The 23,521-nt window shown below is 41.3% G+C and overlaps 1 protein-coding gene and 1 long non-coding RNA gene across 3 annotated transcripts in view; one reads left to right on the forward strand and one right to left on the reverse strand.

The window, feature by feature from the left end:
- tle5 (TLE family member 5, transcriptional modulator) overlaps positions 1–4,751 on the forward strand; it is a 49,538-nt gene extending 44,787 nt beyond the window's left edge. The window contains exon 7 of one of the 2 annotated variants that reach the window (XM_030082773.1): positions 739–4,751. In XM_030082773.1, coding sequence (XP_029938633.1) covers positions 739–966 — 228 coding nt within the window. In that variant the 3' untranslated portion in view covers positions 967–4,751. The remainder of the gene's footprint in view (positions 1–738) is intronic. The other variant, XM_030082774.1, reaches the window with a different exon arrangement.
- Positions 1,696–22,859, reverse strand: LOC115381422 (uncharacterized). The gene is made up of 3 exons (XR_003930421.1): positions 22,849–22,859; positions 15,508–15,517; positions 1,696–1,777 (listed from the first exon to the last, which is right to left on the reverse strand). It is a non-coding gene; the product is annotated as an uncharacterized LOC115381422 (long non-coding RNA).
- Positions 22,860–23,521: the final 662 nt, after the last annotated feature.

Here is a 23,521-nt window from a genome sequence, read left to right on the forward strand (position 1 = left end):
CATCACTGTGATGCATGATGCGCAGCATTGCTTTGGTCGTCGTGTCTGTTGCTTCGCACTCAGCAAGTGCTCGTGTGTGAATGTCTGTGTGCAGGGCGGGGGCCCGTTCTGTTCCCACAGGTGTTCACACAGTTTGGATAATTGGGGAAGTGAAGTCAGTGCTGAACAGTGTGCAGAGTTGTTGACTTTGTGGGTGTAGCAGGAAGCTGTTAAACTCTGTTTATGAGAAGTCAGTCAGGACTGTAATAAAAAATCAACCCACTGATGTGTCATCACGAATGAATATGTGGAGCAGGGAGTGATGAAAATGCCCAGACTTGACAGCAACAATTTGTCTTTCTTTGTAGTAAAATGAAATGCGTGTGCAACAGCACATTGTGTACTTTTGTTTAATTTGACCACGTCTGTATTGTGTCTTATATATTTTTCATTATGCGCTGTTCTCTCTGCTTTCCTTATCTTGTTTTCTTGGGGTTATATATTTGAATTTGCATCTATTATGAATAAGTTGTGCGTGCTGCAGATTTTCCATCTCTTACCGAGCGCACATTTTGGCTATGATATGTGTGCTCTTTCTAATCTATTGTGTCTCAACTATTAGCGCTGAGCCTCAGGGGTTATGTATTAAACATAACGTGATTTATAATAGCTCCGCGCTTTGTAGATTGTTTTGCAGTGATTTATGTTCTTGATCCATCCTGCTGTGCCTAAGTTGTGTCCCTGTTGTCTTCCATGCAGCAGCAGCTTCAGGCTCACCAGCTGTCCCAGCTCCAGGGCCTGGCCCTGCCCATGACCCCCCTGCCGCTGGGCCTGAGCCAGCCAACCCTCCCCGCCGTCACCACCTCCTCCGGCCTTTTCTCCCTCTCTTCCCTCCTGGCTTCCCAAGCCCAGCTGGCCAAGGAGGAGAAAGCGTCTCGTGACGGCGTGGACAGCCACCGCGAGGAGGATGGAGACAAGTCCGATTAGACGGCGTCCTCGCTCAGCTCTGTTTTTACCCAGAGACCCGAGTCCCCCAAACCCCACCCCACAGCCTCAAGCCTCTCCTCTGGCCTCCCTTCTTCTGACCTTATAGGAAATAGGCTTAAATCTCATCACTGCAGCTCCAGCTTCAGATCTCCAGCCACTCCCACTGCTGGGAGAGTTTCAGCACTTGCCACCTGATCTTTTCAGATTCAGCTACTGGAGTGGTTTTTTGCATCCACTTTTATTTTTATTCCTGCAAGACTGTCTCCCTCTGATGTATCTCGTGTCTTTACTTCAAACGCTGTCTCTTTCTTATATGAGATTAGGTTCCATTTTTTTGCCTCCTGCTTTCTATATCTGTTCCTTCCTGCCTTCCTGTTTCAGTCTCCTCTCAGTTCTTATTGCTGTTCAGTCTGGGGGTTTCTTTTCTCCCTCTCAACATGCTACTCCTCCTTCAGATCTCCTCTGTCCTCTTGCCTTTGTTCTATACAGGTCACTGTTTTCCTGGACTGATCTGTAAGACTGAAAACACCATCCTGTAGGTGTTAAACCCGACAAACAGTTGAACACAGGGATTCTTTGGCAAGCTGCGAAACTTGTCAGACACAACACAGGATTTCTTTTTTCAAGAAACTTTTCCAAGAAAAAGTTTCTCCGAGGCCGACAGTGTTGAAACTTTGTCATTTGAGATTGCATGCACTCATTTTGAGCTAAAGGTGGGCTGTGAGTTTAATCAGTTGATTGTTACAGATCACAGAAATATTTGGATAGTGCCCTCCTCATGCCCTGACTAGAGACAGAAATGTCTTAAAAGCTACACTTTTATCTTAGCCAAAAAACTCTGCTTTTAGAGTAGAATCATTGTAATGAAATTACTTCTTCAGTCGATAAACTACAGTTTGTTTAAAATCTTCAGTTTGTATGAAAAAAGAAAAAAAAAGCACTTTCTGATAGCAGACGTCACTCAGAGAGCTATTGACTGAATAACAAACCCTGAATTAAGTAATCTCCCTCAAACCACAATCCCCACCGGACCCCCCGATGTACCGTGGATGAACAGACACTGTAACCCAAAAGCATCCTTGAACACAACTGAGGACACACAATGTGCAACAAAGATAATGCCATTTCAAATCCACACACTGCAAAGTTTTTCTTCCTCCATCGTGCAGTAATGTTGGAGCACAGACTACAGACCGTGTGCATGTTGTGTGTTTGACAGCAGAGGGCAGCGTGTGTCTTTGAATGCTCCTCGCTGGGTTCACGCTTGAGCAAAATCAGGATGAGAATAAAAGGAACGACATGTAAATTGTCACTCTGAGCGTACAAATTAAATTTCATACTCGGACACTCACCCGGTGATGTTAATTTCTGGTCACTCTTGCAGTCGGATTTTGAGAACGTTCTGCTCTCTTTTACTTTAATTTCCAATCGGTCTACTTTACAGTACAATCTGTCCCAGAGCTAAAAAAAAAAAAAAACTTTTATTTACCATTGATATCGTGAACGTTATGATTCCCTCTGCGTGCGCAGGTCTGTCATTTATCAGACTAATTCCTCTATGGTCTGGTTCTAGAGGCATCATTCAACAGCCTCAAAACTCTTATCAAGAATGAGTATTGAAAGTCACAAGAATGAAGCACAAGCAGATTTCCTCAGTTCTTCGAATTAGAAGGAAGAAAACAAAAAACTCCCCCTCAGCTTGAAAGGTGCAGCGCACTCAGAGTTGTTGCCAGATTAGACCTCCAGTCTAATGGAAGGTAAATTAACAGCAGTTCTCTGCTATTTTATGAATGCTCGAACATTTATGCAGCATTTTGTATTCTGAAAATGGAAAAAAAAAAAAAACAGTGCCGACCCCATTTCCTTGCTGCGCTGGGACTTTTCTGAACTTCAAATAATTGATCAGTGATTTGATGAATAGATAAAATAATCAGATCGGAAGCGGTTTCTGCAGGGTCAGTGACAAGGGTGGCCAGTATGAGAAAATAAAATGTTTTCGTAATTGCTGAAAGGCATGCATCCTGTTTGATAAAACCTTCAATTTGTTGGTTTTATGTCAACCGAGGTACCTTTTTAACATGAAATGAGATAATCTGGTGAAATGTCATATCGACTCTTGTTTGCAGAAGCAAATACTTCTTTTTTCATGTATTCAGTGTTTATATGAATATATCGGAGTATTCACTGTTATTCATAATGCAACACAAGTGCTCAGTTTCAGCGATATCTGGATCCATCAAATGCAGCAGGAATCCAGGAACACTCTGAAGTCTAGTTTGTACTTGACCCTGCTGTCCCATTAGAGATCTAATCAGGCAACACAGTGTAATCCCTGTGCGTGCATGTGGACTGTGGGCGCGCAGGGCGGTTTGATATAGATCTGTTAAATCAGCCATGATGGCTCCTTTAAAATGTTGAGATGCAATTGAAGTGGAACTGCTTACACTCACACTAATCACACCTCAATAGCGTCGGAGTACAACGCTAAAGAGAGGACGGTGTTTCTGAAATGCCTCATTCAATGGAGGTCTATGCCTATGGAGTGTTAATACAAAACAACTTGTGAATAAACTCTTGTTTAATACACAAGGACAGAAAAAAAACATCTCTTTTGCTCTGATCTCACATCTGAATGGCTTCACTCATTTTGGTTGGTTCAGTGTGAAATACATGTTTTATTTTACAAACAACCACTACTCTGAGTGTCGAAGCACATTTTATGGTCAAAGCAACTTGAAGACATTTGCTTCTTGAGTAACAGCATCTCACACAAGTTTGATACTTTGGTGAAATTACAGTTGCATATCGGGAGATTTTCATCATGCTCTTAAAATTCAGGTGAAAATATGTTGGTGGCATTGTTTGGATGGCTCATCTGTTGCCCATCGTTGTATATGTCTGTGAATACATAAAGGAGGCGTGTATAAACGGCTGTACAGGTCTGATCGTCAGTGATAAACCAGGTGAAATGCGTTGCTGTTCTTGCCACTTCTAAGGTTAACATGCTATCCTGCTTGTCAGTTCAGCTTGCAGCACGTTCTCCCATCCAGCCACACGCTGCATGTATCTAGCTACAAACTGTACTCGTTGTAGAGATATGCAGAACGTGTAGACGAAGCAAAACACACACCAACACACATCAATGCATGTCTGCAGAGGAACCGAGATTTATTTCTTTCTAATGGAGACATTTTTTTTTAAGAATGTTTTATCCAAACATGCACTTATTTTTCACATTTTCTTCATTTTTGAATATTAATCGATATGAACTCGAAAGAGAATTGCAGAGCTGATGTTATAAACATACAAATGAAATCCTATGTATTTGTTCAAGTAGTTGGAGGCTCTGACCTCTGTATACAGTTCTACATAGAAAGCTTTATGTGTGTATGGCTGCATCTTCTCTTGTCTGTCCTGGATGACTCTTGTACTAATTGTGTTACAAAGCTGATGTGACACTGGGGTGGGGGGACCGCAGTATGTTGACCTTTCACCCTTTGGCTCCTTTCTCTCTTTTCTGAACCCCACCCTCTTGCTCTTTTCCTGCCCAGCCCTTCTTTATACCCTTTATTCCCATGCAACATCCCCTCTCCCTAACTTCTTCCCCTCATAGCGTGAAGCATTGTAAGCATTTTGAGCTTTGTAAAAGTCTTTTTTTAAATACTTATTTTGTGTATAATGTAAAACCTGAAAATGTGTACTTTGGCAAAAAAAAAAGAAAAAAAAAGAAAGATGTTTTGTGTCTGAAATCATAGCTTCATTTAAACAAACAATGAAAGAAACTTAAAAAAAAAGTGCAACAAACATTTACTATAAATAATATGAAATGTTCTGCAGTAAGGAAGGACTTCTGGTGCCTTACAAATAAAGTCAATCAAATCATGAAAAGCATTTCTGCTCGTCTCTCAAGCACAGTGGGAATGATATGTGTGTGTAAGTTCAGTGAACTGCTGTTGCTGTGTTTGTTCACCAGACACACAGACTCATGTCTTAATTCACTGTGGACGGATTAGAGAACATCAGTGGATAATTGTCTGAGTTTGTTTACACTTTTCTACACATTCTGTAGTTTTTTCAATGGGGAACCTTCTACATTTTGTTTAAATGGTACCTGACATTCCTCTTTGAAGGTTTATTGTTATTACTATCATTATATTATTATTATTGAATTCTTACATTGGTTTTTAATAATTTACGCTTAAAATTGATCACTATCTCATTCTACGTTATCATCTCTGAAAAAAGTTACTGTATTTTAAGTTTCTGTCTCTTTCAGTTCTTCAAGGCTTCTTGTCTCCTGCTTCACCCAAAGTTTCTCTTCAAGCAGTGAAGATTCTCCCAGCATGCAGTGCTATATGGTTGTAATTTGACACCGTCCCCACTACTTTGCTGACTGATGCTTGGCCTGGATAACCAACATCAAGAAAACCAACCCTTATAGTTTTCATCTCACGGGGAAAAAAAAATTGCTATACGAATTTACACAGGAAAGCCAAAAATCTCTCCAAATATCCGCAGGCGATCACAGTTTCCTTGCATGAGTCTGAGCTCTGGCGCTGAGTAACCATGAGGAGGATGTGTTCTGCTGTCACCGGTTCACCACAGGGCAAACACAGACAGACAGAGAGTCACTTCCACTCACTTTCAGTCCTGTGAAGAATTTATAATTCATAGCTTTCCTGTATTTTTTAACAATTGTACTAAATGAAACTACCGAAAACTCATACATGCACAAGAAGAACATGGAAACTCCACACATTAAGGCCTGCTGGCCTGACTTGGAGACACTCTAGTGCTATCCTCCATGCCATCACTCACATGTGAGAAAAATGCTTGTAATGCTTCTTCAGTTCATACTTCTCCAACAAAATCAGTAACAGCTGACACCTTTTAAAAAAAAACAAAAAAACATGCAAATTCTATTTTTACTATAGGCTAAAAAAAAACAAAGACAACGACACGTGTTCTTTCATGCCAAGAATAAAGCATGATTCAAAGACTGGAAACGCAAACCAACATGAAGATGGGGGAAACCTGGAGCAGGAGACCGCAGACAGCCTGAGGGTTCCTGCAGTTCACAGCGGCTCCACCAGGAGGAACTCTTGATTTACGTTTAGCAGCGCGTGCACCCTCAGGTGAAGCCAGCAGGTAATTGCTCTGAGGTATTCTCTCTCCTCTCCGGTGTTTGTGTGTCACTTAGCGGGGCCGCTTCCTGTTCTGCAGGATGAGTTGATGAGGACTCGTCTATGCTGCGCTACGTGTCCCCAGAACTGATGGCTGGATCATGACCCGCGCGACAGCCGCCTGCATTAGTTCATTACTCTTCAGACATAAGCTGGTTTGCTGCATTCACATCTTCTCATTTACACGTGCGCACGCGGAGGGGAGGACGAAGGCTCGATAAGTGGATGATTCTCTTGATGCTTCTGCGTGCGAACGTTTCCTCATCTATCTCCTCACGCTTTCTTATTCTTTTCACACCCTATTTCTCTGTCCCTCTGTTTAACCTTTTCTTGTGTGTGTGTGTGTGTGTGTGTGTGTGTGTGTGTGTGTGTGTGTGTGTGTGTGTGTGTGTGTGTGTCCAGGGACAGAAAAAAGAACTTGTGAGACCTCAGAGTTCTTGCGGTTGCAGCCCCCTCCCTCTCTCTCTCTCTCTCTCTCTCTCTCTCTCTCTCTCTCTCTCTCTCTCTGGGTCTGACACTCAAATAAATATGAAAGTGCCCTATTTTTCCCTCTTTCTGTCTGAGGATTCACACGCTCCTCAGCAGCGGCAGCAGAGGTGGGGAGGGCTTCTGTCACTGTTTTTCCACAGAACACATCAGAGACTGTGGGGAAAAAGTGCTACGATCACACTCAAGTTGTTGAATTACTGAGACATTAATGTTGCACGCTGGTGTTGTGTTTGTGCATGTGGGAAAAAGAGAGAGAGAAAACAAATATCAAGATCAATATATTATTCATATGACTGAGAATTGTATCTCATTATAGTTTATTTTAGCCTAACGACGTATATTGTGTTTCATGTTTACCTTCTCAGGTGGACAACAATAAGGAACTCATTGACAAAGAACAAAGGTGAGTCTTGCATCCACAAAGACACACAGTCACACTAAAAAAATTGAGGCTGGGATGCAGGCCAAAGGATATCTCCTCTCCAGTGCGTGTTTGTATGAGTTTTACAATGCAACAAGCAAACAGATGAGAGTCAGCCAGTCGTATTATTTCCACAGAAACTGGAAACTGTTCACTCCTCCACTGAGGGCCTCCAAGAGAGAGAAGACACTCAGTTCAATCAGTTCAACCAGGTCAAAGTTATATTAAGCATTCAAGCCTACACAGTAAAAGATAGTTTAATCTTTCTCTCTCTCTCTCTCTCTCTCTCTCTCTCTCTCTCTCTCTCTCTCTCTCTCTCTCTCTCTCTCTCTCTCTCTCTCTCTCTCTCTCTCTCTCTCTCTCTCTCTCTCTCTCTCTCTCTGAACTTTGCCCTGCCTTTGTTTTGCTTTAGCATGTTGTCAGGCGTTTGTGCATCTCAGCTGATGCACAAAGGTGCCACTGATGGTTCTGGTTCTGTTGTCACGTCTATGTTGTAAATAATTCAATAATTCAATCCACTTTGAACCTTAGTGACAATGCATATGAGATATTGTTCTTTATAAGTCGTTAAAATGTTACTTCTTTTTGATTTGGCTTCATGGAATCCTGGGTCGTGGATTGCCGGAGCCGATCTCAGCTAACGGTGAAGGCAGGACCATGGACATTTCCTCGATATCAGGAAAACCCAGGACACAGATGAGCACAAACCCTCACACAATTTAAATAAATAAATATGTTTTGGGGAAACCAGTCTGCCCAGAGAAAATCCACACACACACACACACACAAATAGGGAGAGCATGCTGTTGCTGCTGTGATGGGACAAGAGTTTCAGCCACTATGTCCCAGAGTTACACTGCAGACCGTGTGAGTCGGCCTCAGCACTGTTGGCTTGTTGATGATCAGCGCTTACACACACTATGTGTCCGAGAAAAAATTCACTTCACTGAATCTGCCTGATTAGTTCACTGAGACTGATAGATGTCCAGTACTCACCTGTTGGTGAGCAATAAAGTTCCTGAAGAGTGTTTTCTGAAGTAACTTCCTTTCGCGAACATCGGGAAGAAATCCAACATCAAAGTATCAAAATTAGCCTCAAAAGTATGAAACACTTGTGTCAAATACAGCTAAGATGCCTAAATTGCACTAAATTACAAGAAAAGGAACTGTAATTGAAAAAAAAAATTCTGAAATACATTAAAGTACGAAGTAGTCTTATGATGGTTCAGTTGGATAATAGAATATTCTGTGTTGAAAGAATACCCTGCAGAAACTAAATTAAGGCACTTTTACCTTGAAACAAGTCAAAATATCAACCAACAGAACAAATGAAACATTGTCTCGATTTAAGATTGCCTTAAAATAAGTCCCTCTGTCTTGCTGAAATATAGTTTTTAGATCAATTTATCTCAATTCAACTGGGACGAAGCATTTGACTAACAAAAAGTCTTTAAATGAAGTTGTTAGGATTTGGAGTTCAAGCAGTGTACAGATGGTCAGAATGTAACGCAGACTCGATGAAATGCACGACCAGAACAAATGTTACACATGTTCTGTACTTTCAAAGGGAACCCGTTGAAACACCACCTGTCAGTTTATTTTGCAAATACAAGAAATCAAACTTTCAACTAGTGTTCACTCCGTAGTGTGCAAACCATGTGCACTGTAAGTGTGTTTCAGAGTCGTGTGGTTTATCTAGGTGGAATAAGTTTAATCTCTGAGAAAAAAAGACATTATACCTCCCCATGAGTAAGAATAGCAGAGTAAAAGATGACCCAGACAGCCAGCGCCGTGTCGATGAACCGTGTTCTCCGTGATATCTGAGTATTTCAGTATACAGCAATGTTACAAGGCGGTCACAGGAGGACCTTTAATGTGTAAAAAGACAACCTGCAGAGTTTTTAATGATGCTCCTCCGACATAACGCACTGTTCACGCTGCAATCTAAATCTAAAGCACCCTTTTCACTGCTGCTGTTAAAACCATGAGAGCTCTCCTCTGTCTTCCCTCTCCTCTCCTCGCACAGCGCTCCATTCATTGTCACTTGCTGTCTGCTTCCCGCTGCTGTTCATATAGCATTTAAAAGGAAAGTTTTTTTAGTGTTGTCACTCCTCGCTCCCTGCTGTGCTGAGCTTGGCGCTCCATTGTTTGGAGTGACAAAGTCAGAGCCTGAACATCAAAGCCGTACATTCTGCACATTTACACCATAATCCATTCTCTGTGACCGGGCTAACTGAGACTGAGACATAATTTACAGGTTCACAAGGGAACAATTTTGAGATTTTGAAGAGTGTTTCTTTGGAAACACTGGCTGTGGTGCTGTAAACGGCATCGATGCACTCTACCCTCTCTCACTCGTGTGTGTGTGTGTGTGTGTGTGTGTGTTGGTGCACGTGTGTACATGCGTGCATGCATGTGTGTATGTGCTGGATGATGATGATGAGCCTGAGCGAAAAAGAGAGGGAAAGATGGAGAGAATGGCGGAGAGCGAGAAGCGTCTTGATTAATCATGATTGACTCATTCAAAACCCACTCGTCTTTTCTCCCTCGCTACCTCCATCCAGCTTTCCTTTATGGCTTGATTACATACTCTATCTCTCATTACCTCCCCTCCTCCATCTCTCACTCCTTTTCTTTATCTTTTTTCTCTCTCTCTCTCTGACCCCTCCACCCACCCTGCCTCCCCCACCGACCCACCTCCTCCCACTTCCCGCCTTGCTGCGTCAGTTTACTCGTCTATCCCTGGGAAAGGAGGCTGTCAATCACAGTCTGCTTGTCTCCATCCTCTAACCCACCGCACTTTCCTCCATCTATCCCTCCATCTATCCATCTGTCTCTCTCCCCGCCATCACTGTCACTCTTTCCCCTCTCCTTTCTTCCTCTTTTTTCCACGTCTCACTAATTCCTGCCACTTTGGGATTCCATTTCTCTCTACAAATGTTCAAAAGCTTCCACTATGTATCTTCATCCTCCTTTTTTTCCCTTTCCCCCCCCTCCACTGCATTCAACTGATCTGTCGTTCTCTGAGTGTGTCTGTCAAGCAAAGAGAGATCAGAAAGTGTAAAGACAGTCTTTCCTCTCTCTCTCTCTCTCTCTCTCTCTCTCTCTCTCTCTCTCTCTCTCTCTCTCTCTCTCTCTCTCTCTCTCTCACTCAGCCTCAGCTGGAGAGCAGTCAGTGTTGACACAGCCCAGTCTAATACAGATGCTTCCAGAGATGCACCCTGGGAAACTGTCTCTCGGCCTGCTTTTCTAATCTTGTCTTCACCAATACACAACAATGTGCGCACGCACGCATACACACGAGCAGGCATGCATGCACAAGCACGCTCGCGATGAGTGACACACTTCTATTCTGCAGCCACGAGCTGTTTGTTTATCATTGCGAGGCAGGGGAATGTCTGTGTGCATGGGTTTATTTGTTTGCTTCTACACGTGTGTGAGTACATCTGCGTGCTGTCTCTGTTGTGTGTGAGCGTGTGTGCGTGTGTGTGAGCGTGTGTGTGCAGATGAGGGTCTATTCAGACTTTATAGAGCGATACAAAGAAAACCTCTCTTCATCACTGACCCTCCTCATCTTCATCTTCCTTTTCCTTGTCTTTCTCTGATAGTTTCATCTCTTTGTTTCGGCTGACTCTCACCTTTTGTCTTTCCTCTATGTTATCTGTTCCCTCAACCCAATCCTCTCTCCTTCTGGCTCTTTATTATTTTGATTTTTTTTTCATCATCGCCTCCATTTCGCTCATTGCTCTTAATTCTGTGTTTCATCTACAACTCTGTCTTTAAGTTTTGACTCATAACTGGCGTCTTTTTTTCCATTGCTGTCTATCTCTAGCTCTCATTTTTGTCATCTTCATTCAGCCGGCTGAGAGCTGCCGTCTTCAGTCGATACCGCTCTGCTTTGCTTCTCTTTCCAGGAAATCTGGGTTTATTCAATTATCATCACTTTTTCTTTATCACAGACTTCAGGACCCTCCATTGAAGGCAAATGATGAAATAATGTCACGCTTATGTGAAATGCTTCTTTCTTCTCTTTCAGTAATAAATGAGAGTATTGATACCACACAGTTTGTATTTTCGGGGTAAAGAGGGAGCAACAGTCATATTTTAATAACATGACCATGATAACAATTTCTGTCACTTTGGATTTCTACAGATCAGAGCGTTATTATGAAAAAAATACTGAAGTTGAACAGGTTCCCAGAGTCAGTCTTTAATGCGCAATATCAGAGGAATTTGGTGTGTGTATGATCAAACCTCTTAACGTTTCAATCACCTCATATTGATATGAGGATGCAAGCACAAACCATCCACCGAGAAAATATCAGAAGTATTTGTTCCCGTATCATTCCGAGACATTGATGTGCGTCAGCAAACTGTTGTTTGTCATGTGAATTTCCTAAAACTGCTGAAAAACCAGTAAAATGCAGTCACCATGGATGGAACTCTAAAAATTGATACAAATCTGTCTCTCTGTCTCTCTCTCTGTCTCTCTCTCTCTCTCTCTCTCTCTCTCTCTCTCTCTCTCTCTCTCTCTCACACACACACACACACACACACACACACACACACACACACACACACACACATGAATTGCGCTGATATCAGGATATCAGGTCACCTGTCCATTACAGGATTAAAGAGAGACAGAAAGACAATAACAGCTTCCCCTCTACACAGTCAATTAACAGTCGCCATTAAATTGAACAAACAAGCAGTGTTTAGATCGTTTGGAGAAGTAGAGTCAGAGAAAACATGCAGACGCACAGAGAGAATATAGAAACCTTTCACTAAATTGACCAGATTCAGATTTGAACCTGAATCTTCTAGCTGATTGGCATCAGTTTCGGACAATACAGCGACGTGCTGTTCCTCCAGGTCATTAAAAAAAAGAGGCAGGAAATAATTTACAATGAACGTATAAAGGGGTTTATATGACATCCAGCTGCTTTACACCCACAGCATAAAGAGCATGCTTGGAAGTGGTGATATTGGCTTCATGACCACAAAAACAGCAACAGCAAAAAACAAAAAGCAGGAAAAAAAATTACCCCTCTGTCCTTTCTCTATAAGTTTTTCTCTCTCTGCACTCCCCATTCCCCTCCTGAGTGTCTCTGTAGTCTGTCCGCCCCCCCGGTAATGTTGTTCAGAGTGGAGCCCTCCCTTGTGTGGTTAGTGGGCTGTTACCCAGCTGCCTCTGATACTTCCTGCCTGTCACTTCCAATCCGGGTGACAGTGTGTGCCTAAAGCGCACACACGCGCACATGCACGCGCGCACGTCACTTACACATGCTCATGCATGCATGGTGCACAGCCATGCATGCCTCTTTTATTTGTGATACACAGCATCATTAGGAGCGTTCGTCAGGGGTCTGTCCAAAAGAGATATGCATAAACATGGACACTGATGTCTTTTATGCACAAATCTGCAAAACAATTTGGGTGCTGAGAGCATGTGCGCGTGCCCGCACGCATGCGCGCGCACACACACACACACACACACACACACACACGCAGACATGTGCCACACATATGCACACAAAACAAATTACTGGTTCAGCAGTGAAGTAAACTCACTATTGCTGAAAGCCAAATTCATTTAGCAACTGCTTTCTCTCCCTCCTCTCCTTCTCCAGCTCTATTTGCAGCCTGCCACACTCCTCCTCCTCTTCCTCCTCCTCCTCCTCCTCCTCTTCTTCTCCTGGCTGGAAGATAAGAAGCCAGGTCTTCTGAGCTCTTCCTGCACCCTCTATTTCCTTCATTTATTTATTTATTTATTTTTTTTACCAAAATGTTTTTCTCCCCTGATCTTTGCTTGTAAAACTCTGTCTTTTTCTGTACATAGGACACACTTGATCTGTAGTTCACAGCTTCAGCAGAATAAAACGCACCTGGATGCACAGGGTATGATCACATACATATAAAGACTACAGATTAGCACATTATAATAATTTGATTGCCTTTGATTAGCTTTGGCATCGTTTCTAAAGGGCCCAGGCAGTAATTTAAACCGATAGGACTATTATTTGACTTAAACAATAGATTTCTCATTTTCTTTCAAGGTTTTTTGCATCCTATCTAATCTAACAGTTATGTGAACCAATTTTCGGTATTAAAGGTAAATGGCACCTTGAATATCCTTTATATTTACACTGTTGTTAATGAAAGTCAACTCTCATCCATTCATCTTCTGTCCCACTTCATCTAATTCAGATCACAGTGGGCTGGCGCTGATCCCAGCTGCACTCTGGACATGTTAAACAGAGAGATGGACAGCCACACTCACATTCAGTTTGTATGGTCTTCATTAAAATCAAAACCACGGTTTTAGACCGTGGAAATGAGAACACCCATGCACAGGAATAACATGCAAACTCTGCACAGAAAGACCTACTTTAGGGGTCATCTGTCTATGAAACAGGGGCACTAACTGCTAGGCCACGGAGCAGTCCAAAACCAACATCTCTTTTTTGAAATTGAACTCTTTTTTTGACAGAATCAGCCTTATAAATCTTCTGATAAATCTCCTCATAAATCTCTACAAAGCTTTACATTAATTGATTGTGGCAGAGGCAAAAGATATCCGGTCTTCTTTGACCAATCACAATCATGCTGTACACAAATAAATATGAGGACATTCGTGATGTTGTTGTAAGTAATAGAAATACTTTAAGTATCTTTATTGTTATGCAAGGGACTTAAGGACTGTAAACACTTTGTTCACCTTGCGTGATGAATCCATGCATCTGCCACAGAGTGTTAATTCTTTATTTCAGTTTATGATAATATTGTAAATTACACCCATTCCATATCATGATGCTGACATTAATTTCCTATTTGTTGCTAATATTATTTCATATTTGTTTTTTTAATAGTTAGAGTTATCCCACAACCCAATAAACACATTTGTCTTTTAGCAAACGTATTCATGCTTGTTGCTGTTTTTTTTTTTTTTTGTCCTGCAATGGGCAAATTTTGTCAAGTGGATCAGGAGAAAAAGTGAAATTGTTTTGACAACTGCAACATGCATGCACACACACGCACACGCACACATACACACTGATTGGACCAAACTGAATGGGTGTTTTCAGCAGTACTAACCACTTTTCCACTGTTCTATGCCTGAGTATCAGGTCTGAATAGGAAAATGTCATGGTTTATAAATGTGCTTTTGTCCTCACGCAGTGGGACACGCCTCTCTGTGACCACTTAACCTCTGTGATGTGCACAGCAGTCACTTTAATCTTATCTGACTAGCTCATCCTCTTTTCTTCTTTTTTTTTCAGTGAAAGAATCAATATTTTATGTATGAAACATGTCCTGAGAAAACAAAAGTTCTGAATGTAACTAAGGTTTTATGAAATCCAGATGAAGGCGGTGGTGAAAGAACTGATTGAGCTATCCCAGATTAATCACGAGGAATCCCAAAGACCAGCATCTTTTCTTCTCAAGTGCAGTTCGCACACAGCTTGAAGATTCCAGGACGAGCCTGTATGGCATTATAAAGCTCTGTTGCTGGAAGTCTTGTGACTGTGTTGGTTGAGCAGCGAATTTGCCGTGGTGCTGGTTATTCATCAGAAACATGAAGGACTGTGGACCTCCACAACCAGAATTTAACATCAATGAATCAGACGTTTGGCACCAGGGGAAAAATGGGGCCTTTGAAGTGAAGCTTGCGCAACAAACTATGTATCCGACTGCAGATATCAGCATTCCACAAATGAGAACACAATGACCAGCTCTTCAAACAGTCTTAGTTAGGAAATGTTTAGACCTCATAACTACTTTATTAAATGCATGAAGGACTGCGAAGGTTCAGCCTTTTATAATGAAACACACACAATGAAACACGTTGCTCAATTCAAGACAACCAGATATATTACGCTTTCATGGCCCGAACATTGACAAATATGTGCAAAGAGATTTCCCCCTTCCCCTTTTCTAGAATGGCTTTAACTTTTAATATCTGATGATTACTCAGTTTTTTCTGTTGTCCTGACAGTACATGTAGCAAATGTGTGACGCCCTGTTGAATCTTCCCTGATTGGAGTCATTCTGCAGAAATCCTTTATAGATGCAAAGCAGCATTTCTCTGATTTCTGTCTGCTTTTATTTATTTATTTAGTCTTTGATTATTAACTTATGACAACCCGTCTGAGTTATGGATAAGAGAAGTACGCACACCAGATCCTGTCCTAGGCAAAGAATACGAGAGTTCAGGGAATCTCATTTATAATGCAGCTAAAGCATTGTTGATTGATTGGTCTTTATACAGAATCAGAGTCTTGTGCTTGATTCGGTCTCTTTAGACTTTCGAAAAGGCTACCCTATGAACTGCTGCTGACTTTTAATCACTCCTTAAACTTACATCCAGCTATTTTCTTGTTTTCATTGATTGTTTAACTCACATTTGGTCTTTCTTTTTGATGCCATTCAATGTTTCTTCCAGACTTCTGGCTTTCTTTTCTTCACGTCACTGTTTTTCATCTTCAGAATGTGCTTTGAAAGCACTCAGCAGCTCCTGCCAACACCACAACTGATTCATCACAGCTTGGTTAATTGGCCGGTTTGTTTTCCTTGCTGCTAATGGTGGCAAACTGCCAGCATCGAGCTGTGAACTCTGGAGCAGAAAACTTTAGGCTGAGGAATGTGAACGTGTGAGAAAAGACAAACCATGAAAACACAGATTGCACAGAGATACCCCAGCAGCCTGGCTGACAGGTCCGCAGACTGTACTGAAGTGTTGCTGGCATGTTTGATATGTGTTGACAGATCGTGGGTTCATGGCCAGCCTGTCCCGTCCATCACTCCAGCCTCGCACCCCGGGCTCACCTGTCCCATGTGCCCCGGCTCTGTCTGGCCGGCCGGCCCTGTTGTTTCTGGAAAGCACTTTCATCATGATCCTCATCACTAATTCATCCTTTTACGACCTCTATCCATCAGCACTGGCTCAAGTATGAAAACACCTCGGCCTGTCTCACAACAAAAGTGGTCTGTCTTCCTTTTCGAACCATCAAACCTCCTCTGCTTCTCTTCCTTTTTTCTGTTCTCACTGAAAAACTTGCTCTCTCTACATCTACTCACATTGACTTCTTCTTTGATTTTTCCTCTGCCACAGCTCTCTATCTCTGTAGCCGATGCTGTTTTTGGTTTTACGAACTCTTATATTTATTTTTTTTGTTGACTCTGGTTTCCTGCCTGTTTTTGTTTTTCCCCTATTCCTCTTTTTCTGTTCTAACTGTATTTATCCAAACTCTCCCCTTAAAGCGAGCAATACAGTGAGTGCCAGTGACAACATAATGGCCTCCTTGTAGTTAGTTTCTTAAACACAGTAACACTAATGGTACATCTTCCCAGCTCTTTTGTGTTCTCACAAATGTCTTCCTGCCAACATGTGTACTTCAGAATTTAATTTTAGTTGGTCTTTATTTTTTTTTTTTTCCTTTTTTGTTTTTGCTGCGCTGCAGCATGTGGATCAAGGATCAAGGTTGTGAGCAGTCTGAGCCGTTCCAGTAAAGTGGAATGTATTTAGTCACATTTGGGATTTCACACTTTTTCACATCTGCAGAATTATTTGCAGTGCTTTTTGAAAGTGTTTTTTTTTTTTTTTCATTTTTTGCTCTTTTCTTCCCCTGCCTCTGTGGTCTGTGGCAACCATTCAAAGTCCTTTGTGCGAGTTCATAAATATATGGTTGTCAGGCTGTAAAATGCTAGGTTTGCTCAATTGCTGGAAAGCTGATTCCTCAGTGATACAAGTGTTTTCAGCTGTCATCTGATATCCGGCTCAGTATTAACATGCCACACCACATCCGAGCTGTTAGAAATCCAGCTGAGTTTGTCCACATGGCTAACTTGGCCCTGACCATATCAGTGACTGCGTATTGGCCACAGGGTTGGTGCATTCGCCACTTCTCCTTAGGCTGTAATATCCCTGAGTCCACGAAATTTGACTGACAGTCTATTGACTGAAAATATTGAAAATATTGAAAAAATTTAAATAGTCTTTAAATGTGGCAAATGCTCTGCCACAGCTATTATTATTGTTGTTGTTGTTGTTTATTCAGTTTTTAAACGTGTGTTTTTCGGAGACAGTGTGTGAAGGTGTAACCTTTGCTGGTATGATTTGCTAAAACAGCAAAGACATGCCGTCCCAACAGCTTGTGAGCAGGTGAGAAAATAGCAGGAGGGAAGGAGAGGACGGATAACTGTTCCCACAATTGTGCAAACCTAATTAAAAAATGACTGAAGTGACGTGTAAAAAGTAAACAAAATAGCCTTTGGTATTGTGACTTCTTTAGATGTAATATTTGCAGTCTTTAGTCATAATTTTATAAATCTGTAATTCTCTCTTATATGCATTAATAATTCTAAAAATAAAAATAAAAAAAACATACCATATACAAGTTTTTTTCTTTTAATTTATTGCAGTCACCAAATGTAATTTTCAATTGTATTTCCTTCTCAACTCACACTTGGACCCAACGTTTTAAAAATCAAGCTAAGCTTGAAAAGAGTTTTGATTCAATGAGAACAATACAGCTCGCAACTAATAACCATTGTCTGAACATTGCAAAGATGTGGCACAATCTGACAGGTGAATGAGAAGATGGCAAAGATTTTTTTCAGCTTTGAACGTTTCTCTAGCTGAAAACTAAAAGAAGACTGTGCTCGATACTTCTCCAAGTAGTTTAGGTTGAGCAGCCACTGAGTAAGAAGCTCACGTGCTGTATACCCACCTGTCAAATCCATCAGCCTGATGGGAGCAAAAGATAATCCTGCAGTGGACAGAAACACACAGAGCTGGATCTGCAGCACTGGGCTGTATTAAAACTTTGCATTTACACTATATCAGTTTATGGGTTTCACCTGCTTTACACATCATTTTTGCAAATGTGATTTATCTGCATTAAAGTTAAGGATGGTAATGAATATTCGTTCATATATCCCAAACTGAATGAAATTCAAACTATATCAACCCCAATTAGGCAGGTTTAAGTAGCGATTCCACAAATCGGTGATTAACAATATAAATGGAGGGTAGAAAATTAAACTAATCAGCAGCATTTGATGGCTGTGGTTTGGGGTCGCTTTTAGATCACATATTGCTAATGTGGTTTATAAATGGACTATATTTAAAGGTGTAATACAGGATTTTCTCGAAAAGACGAAGCCAAATGTCTGTTACTCACTTTTTGAAAAACGTGCATGCGTCAGACCATCCGCCCGGCTCTCCTGCTTCTCCCAGGAAACGCCTATCAATGGCGGAAGCATACGAGCGTGTCCTCATGCGCAAACGGGAGAAGTTTATTGGGAGCGAGCACGTAGAACGGCCTTACGAAACCAGCTCATCAGAATGATTGACAAACAAACCCACCAGTTATTTGATGATCCACCCGGAACTCAAAGCAAATAGAAAATCCTGTATTACACCTTTAAATTAACACTCAGGATTTTGGCTGAAATTGAAGAATGATGAAGCGTCCCACTTAAGAACCTTACCACCAGCCACCACTGAGCTCTATTGACAAATTTAAAGACGTCATTGATAGGTTTTTGACAGCTTTGTCAATTGTGTCTTCAATTTTATCCCAAATAGTTGCAGTTCTGCTCTTAAAGAAGTTTATAAAGTCATTACAGCTCAGAGTTAAAGGGATATGAGGCTTGACAGAGACTTTTTTTTATCAGTCTGGCAACATTGCAACAGAGAAACCTGGGGTTGTTTTTGTGATTTCTTAATTTAAGGAGTAACAGTAGGCTTTTTTTTAATTATTATTATTACCAATTAACACACTAACTGCAGTTACATGGGAGTTTTTAACTCGCAGTTGGTTTATTGCAAACTAATCAATTCAGAATTATATTCATGAGCTTGTTGTTTACATGGGAAAAACACAGGACTGAATCCTCTTTAACGCTGGGGCTGTGCAGCGTTCTGGTTGGACAGGGGGCGGCCGTGATGTACTGTCATCTCCCGGAAGTAAACAAAGTGTTTTGGCAGTGATTTTTCTCTTCTTTCTTTCTCGTTTAACTTTGATGCTGCAGCTTTGAAAATATCTGCATGGTTTTGCACCCATTCATCCGCTCTTTCCATTATATTCGTTTGCTCTAAAGCTCCCGTTAAGAAAATTGTCTCTGTACGAGGCGAACCGCGAGCTGCAGGCTGCCTTTTTGGAATATTGCGTCATCACGGAATAAAGTAATGCCTAATTTTACATATAATTGCGCTCCCAAAGGAGAACAAACCGGCCAGTCTATTCAGATTCAAACTCAATTCTGAACAAAGTTCTCAGGCATTTACATGGTCATTCTAGAGCGGAATTAGGCTTTAATCGGATTTAAGCAGGAATTAAAAAGTCCAGTATGAATGCACGTACTATCTTTCTAGATAGTACAAAAAACTTTTAATTGAATTAGATGCCATTGCCTCTTCAGTTTTCATTGCCAAATTCTTCAGTTTTTGCACCTGTTATACCATGAAGCTTTCCTCCTCTCAGGTGTTGCTTTTATCTTCTGGGGGACAATCGAATCAAGTGTGGAGCAAAGTGAGCCTGCTGCTCCATCGACAACCAACTCAGCCTGAGTGGGACTAATGCTAGAACAACTGCTTATCATCAGAGCCTCAGAGCCACAAATACCAGTGAAGCAAATGACGATGGGACCCTTTTCATTGAATTTGGTCACAGCATTGTATGACAGACATCTATATTTAACTTCTGTGTTTTCCAGCTGGAGTTCAGGAAATTAAGAACGAGACTTTCAAACTTAGTTTTTGTCTGGAAGGGATGAGAAGATTAGAGTTGTAAATGGACGCTGTTCCTCCTCTTTAACCAGTTTCTTAAGGATTATTATAATTATGTCACAAGTGGGGGTTTCTTGATTTAAGCCTGGAAATTCTTCCCCCTTTGTAAAGATGTCAGGGAGGTTCAATAAATCAACATTACTCTGAGTTATCAAATCACTTATAAGTAAAGATCTAGTGGATACTTAGCGATCTGCTGCAGTTGCAGTTTTGATTTTGATTAAGATTCTAAGACTAACTCTTCTCCTGCGGGATTGTTCTTGTCTTAAATAAAGTGGTCGGGACACAGACACAGTCTCTACAGGAAAAATAAATGTTTGGTTGTTGGAGGGTGACAGATGCGAGGAAGCAGCAGAGAAGCATATAAGACTGCAACTCTGCTTTTAGTTCCTGGTCTGGACTCACCCTCAAATCCCAGACTCAGACGCAGTCAGGGATTTGAGGGTGTAACAAAGTAGGCCATACTTCTAGATAAGAGAACTGCACCACCTAAAGTGGGATGGATGCCGTCTCTCCTCATCAGACCAGGCTTTCCTCAAAAACTAGTCTGGTTGTCGGTGAAACCCACGTTGTTTTTAGGACACCATCCAGACAATCAGTGGTTAAATGAGAACATTCGACTAAAAATGTGGTCACGGGTCAGATTGGGTAATGGGTCAGAGAAAATTACAGAGCCCAACAAAGTTTTCCCAAACTTACACAACAATGCAACATTATTTTTTGTGATCTTCGACTGGCACAGTCAGGTGTCATTGCCACTGGTGTGGATTGTGATCTTATAGTATTTATGATGATTTTGAGCCAGCAGTTTCAAACTGGACTCAGTGTTACCCACTCTGGCCTCTGGGATACACTGAACCATACAAATGTCAAACATGGGTAATTTCTTCAGTCAGAGATACTTGGTGTATGCTTTTAAAACATGTATTTTAAAGCCTAATCCTTAGCTCCTCGCTCTCCCACAGATCTGTGTCGGTGTTGTTAAAAACTCCACAGACAGCCCTGTACAAATATAGCAGAGTAAGTAGGCCTACTGCAAATAGAACAGAACTGAATTTAATCAAATCAACACAGCATGCTCTATGTTCCAACATTCACCCTCTGGCAGCACCCCTCCTCCTGTTTCCGCTTCCTCTCTCCCCTCTCTGTCTGACTCACTTTCTCTCCCTCTCTCTCTCTCTCTCTCTGTCTCTGACACACACACGCACGCACGCACGCACGCACGCACGCACGCACGCACGCACGCGCGCGTATTACTTTATTGCTGCAGTGTCCCCTTTTTCTTACAAGCACATTTCTCACTCTTTTTCTTCATTTAGTTATTCAGCTTTTGTCTAGTTTTGCCCCTTTGTCACGTCATCTCCACTCTTTTAGTTTATTACATGCTCCTCCACATCCACAGATACACCCAACAGCACCAAATGTTTCACACACCATCTGATGGACTTCCGTTTGCTCTGATACTGATCTGAAACGCTTCTTGAGGGACACACATCTATATTCTAAAAGTTACTCCGTTTTATTGTGATTTACGGTAATAATGATGGCAGAAATCGCACTGTGTATGTATAGTCAACTATGTTATGCTATGTTATGCTATAACTATGATATGCTGGTTTTTGTTCCATTACTTACTATTCTAATTAAAGCTTGAATTGAAGGTCAGAACTGCACAATGAAGAATACCTTTTTGTTGATTTGTAGCGACACATTGCTCTTCCATCAGTCCTTTATAACTGCTTTATTCAGGTCAGCAGCGGTCACAGAAAACTCAGCCTGATCCATGTCAATAGCAGGTGAAGAGCACTGTACAGCCCAGAAACAGGTTGACAGTTCACACACACACACACACACACACACACACACACACACACACACACACACACACACACACACACACACACACACACACACACACACGGGGGAAAAAACAACAATGAAAGAACACGCAACCTACTCACAGAGAGTTCTAGTGGTGTGAATCAAACTGGAATTTTAATGGAATTGGATGAGAGTGCTATACCACCATGCACCATTCTCTTCACAACAAAAGACCAGCAAAATTCTTAAACACTTTTTACACTCTTAAACAATTTTAAACACTAGCAAAACCGGAGTATATTCTTGGCTGTCTTATTTGTCTTATCTGTGTTTTTTATTATGTTTAGCTGAGCCTGTTATTTTATTTAGTTATTTTATCCTTTTCTTTTTACTTCTCTATTGCTGTGCAGCACTTTGGTCAACGGAAGTTGTTTTTTAAATGTGCTATATAAATAAAATTGAATTGAATTGAATTGAAAAAGAAATCTCTGTATAGCATCACATTGCAACCCTCAAGAAGGGATGAAATAATTATATCTATGGATATGATATATGATATGATATGATATGATATGATATGATATGATACACAAATATTTCATCACTCATTTATTACACTGGAATGAGGGTAAGACCTGCATAAATGGAGCAAAAAGAAAAAAGAAAAACAATAGGATGCTAGACAGACTATCTCATACGGTCACACTGATTCCTACAGGTGATTAATGCTATTAACAGTGCCTTTGGACTACAGGAAAATAGGAAACCAGACTACTAGAGAAAAGCCATCCACACAGAGGAAACATGCAATCTCCACACAGAAAGGATCTGAATGAGTTTTGAACAGGAAATGTTCTCACCGTGGCTTACTGTCAGTACTTTCATTACTAACCCAACATTCAAAAGAGAGAAATTCTTTAAGTTCACTTTGTTTTTTATTGTCTGATAACAAATTCACCACACTTGAATAAGGCTAGAATCTGGAGCAGTCTTGGGAAAATAACACGTTGCTGTTATTTTGAAAGCTTCTGGTTTTTGATTGTGTCTGAATGTGGGTGTGTCCCACCCAGTGTTGTTCACCCACTAATAAGGGACATGATTTGAGTTTGGAACACTGAGAGACAGGTAGGTTTTGTCCTCCAGATGATGTGTTGTTGTAATCGTGGTGAGACCAGATTAGAAAGGAAGTTTTAAAGACTTTGTCAGAGATTGCCCTTTTTGTTAACTTATCTAAGCCTATGTTGCCACTGCGAACAATTGCGCTTCTGTTTTTCATATATTACACAAAAGCACAAGCAGTGCAGATGTCGGATGCACTGTCGATAACAGATCACATATTATGATCTTTTTCCATTTATTTGTACACCGATCTTAGTTTTCATTCCTCAAATATCCCATCAGTCAGCCTCTGTGACTGGAGCTCCCGCCATTTCAGCAACAATAACAGCCTCTTTGAAAATCGTTTAAATCTCATATCCTCCTGCATCATGGAAAACTAGAGTCTACCACAGCTGCTCAGTATTTTCATTCAAGCCACAGCGCATAATTGGATATTAATTGCTTAATTGTATCATGTAGTGCACCTGAGTGGGAGCATCTGTGTTCATTATGTTTATCAAGTGATTTAAGCAGATTTTGCTCTGTTTTTTGCAACCTGTCTTCACGTGCAGCTAAATAAATGTCACCCTTAACACTGACACATCACATCTTGCCATTAGACAAGACTAACACACAGAGTACCATGAGTCCAATTAATCAGTAGCCAATCAGTTCCAACACAGACCCAGGGCTGACAACTCTCACGCACTGGCCCTGACACTCACGCATTCGATCGCCACACCCCCC

Source organism: Salarias fasciatus, chromosome 23 (genome assembly GCF_902148845.1).
Source record: "Salarias fasciatus chromosome 23, fSalaFa1.1, whole genome shotgun sequence".
NCBI classification, from domain to species: Eukaryota; Metazoa; Chordata; class Actinopteri; order Blenniiformes; family Blenniidae; genus Salarias; species Salarias fasciatus.